At 60.8% G+C, this 13,287-nt stretch overlaps 1 protein-coding gene across 1 annotated transcript in view; it reads right to left on the reverse strand.

Annotated features, from left to right (window-relative positions):
• LOC140418177 (protein mono-ADP-ribosyltransferase PARP14-like) overlaps positions 1-2,644 on the reverse strand; it is a 73,543-nt gene extending 70,899 nt beyond the window's left edge. Inside the window, exon 1 of the mRNA XM_072501601.1 lies at positions 2,473-2,644. Within this exon, the coding sequence (XP_072357702.1) occupies positions 2,473-2,608 (136 nt within the window). The 5' untranslated portion in view covers positions 2,609-2,644. The remainder of the gene's footprint in view (positions 1-2,472) is intronic.
• Between the last annotated feature and the right edge of the window lie 10,643 nt (positions 2,645-13,287).

The following is a 13,287-nucleotide window of genomic DNA, read 5'->3' on the forward strand; positions in this document are numbered from 1 at the left end:
CCCTCAGTACTGACCCTCTGACAGTGCGGCACTCCCTCAGTACTGACCCTCTGACAGTGCGGCACTCCCTCAGTACTGACCCTCTGACACTGCGGCACTCCCTCAGTACTGACCCTCTGACAGTGCGCCGCTCCCTCAGTACTGACCCTCTGACAGTGCGGCACTCCTTCAGTACTGACGCTGTGACAGTGCGGCACTCCCTCAGTACTGACCCTCTGACAGTGCGGCGCTCCCTCAGTACTGACCCTCTGACAGTGCGGCGCTCCCTCAGTACTGACCCTCAGACAGTGCAGCACTCCCTCAGTACTGACCCTCTGACAGTGCGGCGCTCCCTCAGTACTGACCCTCTGACAGTGCAGCACTCACTCAGGACTGACCCTCTGACAGTGCGACGCTCCCTCAGTACTGACCCTCTGACAGTGCAGCACTCACTCAGTACTGACCCTCTAACAGTGCGACGCTCCCTCAGTACTGACCCTCTGACAGTGCGACGCTCCCTCAGTACTGGCCCTCCGACAGTGCGGCACTCCCTCAGTACTGACCCTCTGACAGTGCGACGCTCCCTCAGTACTGGCCCTCTGACAGTGCGCCGCTCCCTCAGTACTGACCCTCTGACAGTGCGGCACTCCCTCAGTACTGACCCTCTAACAGTGCGACGCTCCCTCAGTACTGACCCTCTGACAGTGCGGCGCTCCCTCAGTACTGACCCTCTGACAGTGCGGCGCTCCCTCAGTACTGACCCTCAGACAGTGCAGCACTCCCTCAGTACTGACCCTCTGACAGTGCGGCGCTCCCTCAGTACTGACCCTCTGACAGTGCAGCACTCACTCAGGACTGACCCTCTGACAGTGCGACGCTCCCTCAGTACTGACCCTCTGACAGTGCAGCACTCACTCAGTACTGACCCTCTAACAGTGCGACGCTCCCTCAGTACTGACCCTCTGACAGTGCGACGCTCCCTCAGTACTGGCCCTCCGACAGTGCGGCACTCCCTCAGTACTGACCCTCTGACAGTGCGGCACTCCCAGAATACTGACCCTCTGACAGTGCGGCACTCCCACAGTGCTGACCCTCTGACAGTGCAGCGCTCCCTCAGTACTGACCCTCTGACAGTGCGGCACTCCCTCAGTACTGACCCTCTGACAGTGCAGCACTCCCTCAGTACCGACCCTCTGACAGTGCGGCACTCCCTCAGTACTGACCCTCTGACAGTGCGGCTCACCCTCAGTACAGACCCTCTGACAGTGCGGCGCTCCCTCAGTACTGACCCTCTGACAGTGCGGCGCTCCCTCAGTACTGACCCTCTGACAGTGCGGTGCTCCCTCAGTACTGACCCTCTGACAGTGCGGCACTCCCTCAGTACAGACCCTCTGACAGTGCGGCACTCCCTCAGTACTGACCCTCTGACAGTGCGGCGCTCCCTTAGTACTGACCCTCTGACAGTGCGGTGCTCCCTCAGTACTGACCCTCTGACAGTGCGGCACTCCCTTAGTACTGGCCCTCTGACAGTGCAGCACTCCCTCAGTACTGACCCTCTGACAGTGCCGCACTCCCTCAGTACTGACCCTCTGACAGTGCGGCACTCCCTTAGTACTGGCCCTCTGACAGTGCAGCACTCCCTCAGTACTGACCCTCTGACAGTGCCGCACTCCCTCAGTACTGACCCTCTGACAGTGCGGCACTCCCTTAGTACTGACCCTCTGACAGTGCAGCACTCCCTCAGTACTGACCCTCTGACAGTGCCGCACTCCCTTAGTACTGGCCCTCTGACAGCGCAGCACTCCCTCAGTACTGACACTCTGACAGTGCAGCACTCCCTCAGTACTGACCCTCTGAGAGTGCGGCACTCCCTCAGTACTGACACTCTGACAGTGCAGCACTCCCTCAGTACTGACCCTCTGACAGTGCAGCACTCCCTCAGTACTAACCCTCTGACAGTGCGGCGCTCCCTTAGTACTGACCCTCTGACAGTGCGGTGCTCCCTCAGTACAGACCCTCTGACAGTGCGGCACTCCTTTAGTACTGGCCCTCTGACAGTGCAGCACTCCCTCAGTACTGACCCTCTGACAGTGCCGCACTCCCTCAGTACTGACCCTCTGACAGTGCCGCACTCCCTCAGTACTGACCCTCTGACAGTGCCGCACTCCCTCAGTACTGACCCTCTGACAGTGCCGCACTCCCTCAGTACTGACCCTCTGACAGTGCGGTACTCCCTCAGTACTGAACCTCTGACAGTGCAGCACTCCCTCAGTACTGACCCTCTGACAGTGCGGCACTCCCTCAGTACTGATCCTCTGTCAGTGCGGCACTCCCTCAGTACTGATCCTCTGTCAGTGCGGCGCTCCCTCAGTACTGACCCTCTGACAGTGCGGCACTCCCTCAGTACCTACCCTCTGACAGTGCGGCACTCCCTCAGTACGGACCTTCCCACAGCTTAAAAACTGCTCTGGGATATTCGAGAAACACACATACCTGTGCCAATAGCTGGGAGGGCGACAGACTCGAAACGCCTTTTGTTGCACTCATGGATTACATTCTTTACTGCCCTCTGTATCACGTCGAGATCATCCATACCACACACGTGCATGATTACTTTACACTTCAACATGCCCCCTTTGGTCGTGATGATTTTACCATTCAATAGTTTCGCTGGCAGGGAGAGAGAGAAAACACTGGAGTAACATAGCTGAGAACGGGGCCATTCAGCCCTTCGAGTCTGCATTCCACCCCCCACGCCCCTGTACTCCCCCATCCCCTCCGAATATTAGCCCCCCCCCCACCCCCCGAGGTAAATTCCTGTTGAATGCACCGTCCTTGCAGGCTGTGTAACCCTCGGCGACGTCCGCCCTCTGTAACCCCGAGTTCACCCCAAATCCTGCTGCTCTACCCTGACCGGACTGTGTCCCTCTCACACACCCTCACACAGAGCCCCAGACACACCCTCACACACACCCTCACACAGAGCCCCAGACACACCCTCACACAGACCCCCACACAGAGCCCCAGACAGACCCCCAGACACACCCTCACACAGACCCCCAGACAGAGCCCCAGACACACCCTCACACAGACCCCCAGACAGAGCCCCAGACACACCGTCACACAGACCCCCAGACAGAACCCCAGACACACCCTCACACAAACCCCCAGACAGAGCCCCAGACACACCCTCACACAGACCTCCAGACAGAGCCCCAGACACACCCTCACACAGACCCCCAGACAGAGCCCCAGACACACCCTCACACAGACCCCCAGACACACCCTCACACAGACCCCCAGGCAGAGCCCCAGACAGACCCCCAGACACACCCTCACACAGACCCCCAGACACACCCTCACGCAGACCCCCAGACACACCCTCACACAGACCCCCAGACACAGCCCCCCAGACAGAGCACCAGACACACCGTCACACAGACCCCCAGACAGAGCACCAGACACACCCTCACACAGACCTCCAGACAGAGCACCAGACAGACCCTCACACAGACCCCCAGACACACCCTCACACAGACCCCCAGGCAGAGCCTCACACAGACCCCCAGACACACCCTCACACAGACCCCCAGACACACCCTCACGCAGACCCCTAGACACACCCTCACACAGACCCCCAGACACACCCTCACACAGACACCCAGGCAGAGCCCCAGACAGACCCCCAGACACACCCTCACACAGACCCCCAGACACACCCTCACGCAGACCCCTAGACACACCCTCACACAGACCCCCAGACACACCCTCACACAGACACCCAGACAGAGCCCCAGACACACCCTCACACAGACCCCCAGACACACCCTCACACAGACCCCCAGACAGAGCCCCAGACACACCCTCACACAGACCCCCAGACAGAGCCCCAGACACACCCTCACACAGACCCCCAGACACACCCTCACACAGACCCCCAGGCAGAGCCCCAGACAGACCCCCAGACACACCCTCACACAGACCCCCAGACACACCCTCACGCCGACCCCCAGACACACCCTCACACAGACCCCCAGACACAGCCCCCCAGACAGAGCACCAGACACACCCACACACAGACCCCCAGACAGAGCCTCACACAGACCCCCAGACACACCCTCACACAGACCCCCACACAGCCCCAGACAGAGCCTCACACAGAGCCCCAGACAGAGCCCCAGACACACCCTCATACAGACACCCAGCCAGAGCCCCAGACAGACCCTCACACAGACCCCCACACAGAACCCCAGACAGTGACACTCACACAGAGCCCCAGACAGAGCCCCAGACACAACCTCACACAGACCCCCGGACAGAGCCCCAGGCACACCCTCACACAGACCTCCAGAGAAAGCCCCAGACAGAGCCCCAGACACACACACACAGACCCCCACACAGACCCCCAGACAGAGCCCCAGACAGACCCTCACACACACCCTCAAACAGTCCTCACACATACCCCTACACCTCACAGCACTGACCCTCAGACAGACTGTCACACAGACCCTCACACAGCTCTGACCCTCACACACCCTCACACAGGCTCTCACACACACCCTCGCATCCTCACACCCTCACACACTTCACACCCCCTCACACACCCTCGCATCCTCACACCCTCACACACCCTCACACACTTCACACCCCCTCACACACCCTCGCACACCCTCGCACACCCTCACACACCCACACACACCCACACACACCCTCACACACCCTCGCACCCTCACACCCCCTCACAAACACCCTCACACCCTCACACACCCTCACACCCTCACACACCCACACACCCTCACACACCCTCACACACCCTCACACCCTCACACCCTCACACCCTCACACACCCTCACAAACCCTCACACCCTCACACACCCGCACACCCTCACAACCTCACACACCCTCACACCCTCACACACCCTCACACACCCTCACACACCCTCACACACCCTCACACCCTCACACCCCCTCACACCCCCTCACACACCCTCACACACCCTCACACACTCTCACACCCTCACACACCCTCACACACCCTCACACCCTCACACACCCTCACACACCCTCACACCCTCACACCCCCTCACACAGACCCTCACACCCTCACACACCCTCACACACCCACACACCCTCACACACCCTCACACCCTCACACACCCTCACACCCTCACACACCCTCACACAGACCCTCACACACCCTCACACCCTCACACCCTCACACACCCTCACACACTCTCACACACCCACACACCCTCACACACCCTCACACACCCTCACACCCTCACACACCCTCACACACCCTCACACAGACCCTCACACACCCTCACACCCTCACACACCCACACACCCTCACACACCCTCACACCCTCACACACCCTCACACAGACCCTCACACACCCTCACACACCCTCACACCCTCACACACCCTCACACAGACCCTCACACACCCTCAAACCCTCACACACACACACACCCTCACACACCCTCACACACCCTCACATCCTCACACACCCTCACACCCTCACACACCCTCACACACCCTCACACACTCACACACCCTCGCACACCCTCGCACACCCTCGCACACCCTCACACACCCTCACACCCTCACACGCCCTCACACGCCCTCACACGCCCTCACACACCCACACACACCCTCACACACCCTCACACACGCTCACACACGCTCACACACCATCACACCCTCACACACCCTCACACCCTCACACACCCTCACACACCCTCACACACTCACACCCTCACACACCCTCACACCCTCACACACCCTCACACCCCCTCACACCCTCACACACCCTCTCACACCCTCTCACACCCTCACACACCCTCACACCCCCTCACACCCTCACACACCCTCACACCCTCACACACCCTCACACACCCTCACACCCTCACACCCCCTCACACCCTCACACACCCTCACACCCTCACACACCCTCACACACCCTCACACCCTCACACCCTCACACCCTCACACCCCCTCACACCCCCTCACACACCCTCGCACCCTCACACCCTCACACACCCTTACACCCCCTCAAACACCCTCACACACCCTCACACACTCACACACCCTCACACCCTCACACACCCTCACACCCTCACACACCCTCACACCCCCTCACACACTCACACACCCTCTCACACCCTCACACACCCTCACACACCCTCACACCCCCTCACACCCTCACACACCCTCACACCCTCACACCCTCACACACCCTCACACACACCCTCACACCCTCACACCCCCTCACACCCTCACACCCCCTCACACCCTCACACCCTCACACACCCTCACACACCCTCACACCCTCACACCCCCTCACACCCCCTCACACCCTCACACCCCCTCACACCCCCTCACACCCCCTCACACCCCCTCACACACCCTCGCACCCTCACACCCTCTCACACCCTCACACACCCTTACACCCCCTCACACCCTCACACACCCTCACACCCTCACACCCTCACACACACTCACACACCCTCACACACCCTCACACACACTCACACCCTCACACACCCTCACACCCTCACACACCCTCACACCCTCACACCCTCACACATCCTCACACACCCTCACACTCCCTCACACCCTCACACACCCTTACACCCTCACCAACCCTCGCACCCTCACACACCCTCACACCCTCACACACCCTCACACCCTCACACACCCTCACACCCTCACACACCCTCACACACCCTCACGCCCTCACACACCCTCACACCCCCTCACACCCTCACACCCTCACACACCCTCACACACCCTTACACCCTCACCAACCCTCACACACCCTCACACCCTCACACACCCTAACACCCTCACACACCCTCACACCCTCACACACCCTCACAACCTCACACACCCACACACACCCTCACACACCCTCACAGCCTCACACCCTCACACACCCTTACACCCTCACACCCTCACACACCCTCACACCCTCACACACCCTCACACACCCTCACACCCTCACACACCCTCACACCCTCACACCCCCTCACACCCCCTCACACCCTCACACACCCTCACACCCTCACACACCCTCACACACCCTGACACCCCCTCACACACCCTCACACCCTCACACACCCTCACACCCTCACACACCCACACACCCCCTCACACACCCTCACACCCTCACACACCCTGACACACCCTCACACACCCTCACTCTCTCTCACACCCTCACACACCCTCACACACCCTCACTCTCTCTCACACCCTCACACACCCTCACACCCTCACACACCCTCACACCCTCACACACCCTCACACACCCTCACACACCCTCACACACTCTCACAGCCTCACACCCCCTCACACCCTCACACCCCCTCACACACCCTCCCTCACAGACCCTCACACACCCTCACACCCTCACACACCCTCACACCCTCACTCTCTCTCACACACACCCTCACACCCTCACACACCCTCACACACCCTCACACCCCCTCACACACCCTCACACACCCTCACACACCCTCACACACCCTCACACCCTCACACACCCTCACACCCTCACTCTCTCTCACACACACCCTCACACCCTCACACACCCTCACACCCTCACACACCCTCACACCATCACACACCCTCACACACCCTCACACCCCCTCACATACCCTCACACACCCTCACACCCTCACACCCCCTCACACACCCTCACACCCTCACACACCCTCACACCCTCACACACCCTCACATACCCTCACACCCCCTCACACCCTCACACACCCTCACACCCCCTCACACCCTCACACACCCTCACATACCCTCACACCCTCACACACCCTCACACCCTCACACACCCTCACACCCTCACACACCCTCACACACCCTCACACACCCTCACACACCCTCACACCCTCACACCCTCACACACCCTCACACACCCTCACACCCTCACACACACACCCTCACACCCACACACACCCTCACAGCCCCTCACACACCCCCTCACACCCTCACACACCCTCACACACCCACACACCCTCACACATCCTCACACCCTCACACACCCTCACACCCTCACACACCCTCACACACCCTCACACCCTCACGCCCTCACACACCCTTACACCCTCACCAACCCTCACACCCTCACACACCCTCACACCCTCACACACCCTCACACCCTCACACACCCTCACACACCCTCACACCCTCACACCCTCACACACCCTCACACACCCTCACACCCCCTCACACACCCTCACACCCCCTCACACCCTCACACACCCTCACACCCCCTCACACCCTCACACACCCTCACACACCCTTACACCCTCACCAACCCTCACACCCTCACACCCTCACACACCCTAACACCCTCACACACCCTCACACCCTCACACACCCTCACACACCCTCACACACCCACACACACCCTCACACACCCTAACACCCTCACACCCTCACACACCCTCACACACCCTCACACACCCTCACACCCTCACACACCCTCACACCCTCACACACCCTCACTCTCTCTCACACCCTCACACGCCCTCACACCCTTACACCCTCACACACCCTCACACCCTCACACACCCTCACACCCTCACACACCCTCACACACCCTCACACACCCTCACACCCCCTCACACACCCTCACACACCCTCACACACCCTGACACCCCCTCACACCCTCACACACCCACACACCCCCTCACACACCCTCACACACCCTCACACACCCTCACACACCCTCACTCTCTCTCACACCCTCACACACCCTCACTCTCTCTCACACCCTCACACACCCTCACACACCCTCACACACCCTCACACACCCTCACACACCCTCACACCCTCACACACCCTCACACACCCTCACACCCTCACACACCCTCACACCCTCACACCCCCTCACACCCTCACACCCCCTCACACACCCTCACACACCCTCCCTCACACACCCTCCCTCACACACCCTCACACACCCTCACACCCTCACACACCCTCACTCTCTCTCACACACACCCTCACACACCCTCACACCCTCACACACCCTCACACCCTCACACACCCTCACACACCCTCACACACCCTCACACCCTCACACACCCTCACACACCCTCACACCCTCACACCCCCTCACACCCCCTCACACACCCTCACACCCTCACACCTTCACACACCCTCACACACCCTGACACCCCCTCACACACCCTCACACCCTCACACACCCTCACACCCTCACACACCCACACACCCCCTCACACACCCTCACTCTCTCTCACACCCTCACACACCCTCACACACCCTCACTCTCTCTCACACCCTCACACCCTCACACACCCTCACACCCTCACACACCCTCACACACCCTCACACACCCTCACACCCTCACACCCTCACACCCTCACACACTCTCACAGCCTCACACCCCCTCACACCCTCACACCCCCTCACACACCCTCCCTCACACACCCTCACACACCCTCACACCCTCACACACCCTCACACCCTCACTCTCTCTCACACACACCCTCACACCCTCACACACCCTCACACCCTCACACACCCTCACACCCCCTCACACCCTCACACACCCTCACACCCTCACACACCCTCACACCCTCACACACCCTCACACACCCTCACACCCTCACACCCCCTCGCATACCCTCACACACCCTCGCACCCTCACACACCCTCACACCCCCTCACACCCTCACACACCCTCACACCCTCACACACCCTCACATACCCTCACACCCCCTCACACCCTCACACACCCTCACACCCCCTCACACCCTCACACACCCTCACATACCCTCACACCCTCACACACCCTCACACCCTCACACACCCTCACACACCCTCACACACCCTCACACCCTCACACACCCTCACACACCCTCACACCCTCACACCCTCACACACCCTCACACACCCTCACACCCTCACACACTCACACACCCTCACACCCACACACACCCTCACAGCCCCTCACACACCCCCTCACACCCTCACACCCTCACACCCTCACACACCCTCACACCCTCACACATCCTCACACCCTCACACACCCTCACACCCTCACACACCCTCACACCCTCACGCCCTCACACACCCTTACACCCTCACCAACCCTCACACACCCTCACACCCTCACACACCCTCACACCCTCACACCTTCACACCCTCACACCCTCACACACCCTCACACCCTCACACACCCTCACACACCCTCACACCCCCTCACACCCTCACACACCCTCACACCCCCTCACACCCTCACACACCCTCACACACCCTCACACCCTTACACCCTCACCAACCCTCACACCCTCACACACCCTAACACCCTCACACACCCTCACACACCCTCACACCCTCACACACCCTCACACACCCTCACACACCCACACACACCCTCACACACCCTCACACCCTCACACCCTCACACCCTCACACACCCTCACACACCCTCATACACCCTCACACACCCTCACACCCTCACACACCCTCACACCCTCACACCCTCACACACCCTCACACACTCACACACCCTCACTCTCTCTCACACCCTCACACACCCTCACACCCTTACACCCTCACACACCCCCACACCCTCACACACCCTCACACCCCCTCACACACCCTCACACACCCTCACACACCCTCACACCCTCACACCCTCTAACACCCTCACACACCCTCACACACCCTGACACCCCCTCACACCCTCACACACCCACACCCCCTCACACACCCTCACACACCCTCACACCCTCACACACCCTCACACACCCTCACACACCCTCACACACCCTCACTCTCTCTCACACCCTCACACCCTCACACACCCTCACACACCCTCACACACCCTCACACCCTCACACACCCTCACACCCTCACACACCCACACACCCTCACACCCTCACACACCCTCACACACCCTCACACCCTCACACACCCTCACACCCTCACACCCCCTCACACCCTCACACCCCCTCACACACCCTCCCTCACACACCCTCCCTCACACACCCTCCCTCACACACCCTCACACACCCTCACACATCCTCACACCCTCACTCTCTCTCACACACACCCTCACACACCCTCACACCCTCACACACCCTCACACCCTCACACACCCTCACACCCCCTCACACCCCCTCACACACCCTCAATCCCTCACACACCCTCACACACCCTCACACCCCCTCACACACCCTCACACCCTCACACCCTCACACACCCACACACCCCCTCACACACCCTCACACCCTCACACACCCTCACACACCCTCACACACCCTCACACACCCTCACACACCCTCACTCTCTCTCACACCCTCACACACCCTCACACACCCTCACTCTCTCTCACACCCTCACACACCCTCACACACCCTCACACCCTCACACACCCTCACACACCCTCACACCCTCACACACCCTCACACCCTCACACACCCTCACACCCTCACACCCTCACACACCCTCACCCCCTCACACCCCCTCCCTCACACCCCCTCACACACCCTCACACCCTCACTCTCTCTCACACACACCCTCACACCCTCACCCTCACACCCTCACACACCCTCACACACCCTCACACCCTCACACCCCCTCACACCCCCTCACATACCCTCACACACCCTCAAACCCTCACACACCCTCACACCCCCTCACACCCTCACACCCTCACACACCCTCACACACCCTCACACCCTCACATACCCTCACACCCTCACATACCCTCACACACCCTCACACCCTCACACACCCTCACACACCCTCACACACCCTCACACCCTCACACACCCTCACACACCCTCACACACCCTCACACACTCACACACCCTCACACCCACACACCCCCTCACACCCTCACACACCCTCACACCCTCACACACCCTCACACACCCTCACACCCGCACACACCCTCACACCCTCACACACCCTCACACCCTCACACCCTCTCACACCCTCACACACCCTCACACCCCCTCACACCCCCTCACACACCCTCACACCCTCACACACCCTCACACCCCCTCACACCCTCACACACCCTCACACCCTCACACACCCTCACACACCCTCACACACCCTCACACACACTCACACACCCTCACACACCCTCACGCCCCCTCACACCCTCGCACACCCTCACACACTCACACCCTCACACCCTCACACACCCTCACACCCCTCACACCCCCTCGCACCCTCACACCCTCACACACCCTCACACACTCACACACTCACACCCTCACACCCTCACACCCTCACACACCCTCACACACCCTCACACCCTCACACACCCTCACACCCTCACACACCCTCACACCCTCACACACCCTCACACCCTCACACACCCTCACACCCTCACACACCCTCACACCCTCACACACCCTCACACACCCACTCACACCCTCACACACCCTCACACACCCTCACACACACTCACACACACTCACACCCTCACACACCCTCACACCCTCACACACCCTCACACACCCTCACACACCCTCACACCCTCACACACCCTCACACACCCTCACACACCCACACACACCCTCACACACCCTCACACCCTCACACCCTCACACCCTCACACACCCTCACACACCCTCATACACCCTCACACACCCTCACACCCTCACACACCCTCACACCCTCACACCCTCACACACCCTCACACACTCACACACCCTCACTCTCTCTCACACCCTCACACACCCTCACACCCTTACACCCTCACACACCCCCACACCCTCACACACCCTCACACCCCCTCACACACCCTCACACACCCTCACACACCCTCACACCCTCACACCCTCTAACACCCTCACACACCCTCACACACCCTGACACCCCCTCACACCCTCACACACCCACACACCCCCTCACACACCCTCACACCCTCACACACCCTCACACACCCTCACACACCCTCACACACCCTCACTCTCTCTCACACCCTCACACCCTCACACACCCTCACACACCCTCACACACCCTCACACCCTCACACACCCTCACACCCTCACACACCCACACACCCTCACACCCTCACACACCCTCACACACCCTCACACCCTCACACACCCTCACACCCTCACACCCCTCACACCCTCACACCCCCTCACACACCCTCCCTCACACACCCTCCCTCACACACCCTCCCTCACACACCCTCACACACCCTCACACATCCTCACACCCTCACTCTCTCTCACACACACCCTCACACACCCTCACACCCTCACACACCCTCACACCCTCACACACCCTCACACCCC

Source organism: Scyliorhinus torazame, chromosome 5 (assembly GCF_047496885.1).
Source record: "Scyliorhinus torazame isolate Kashiwa2021f chromosome 5, sScyTor2.1, whole genome shotgun sequence".
NCBI lineage: Eukaryota > Metazoa > Chordata > Chondrichthyes > Carcharhiniformes > Scyliorhinidae > Scyliorhinus > Scyliorhinus torazame.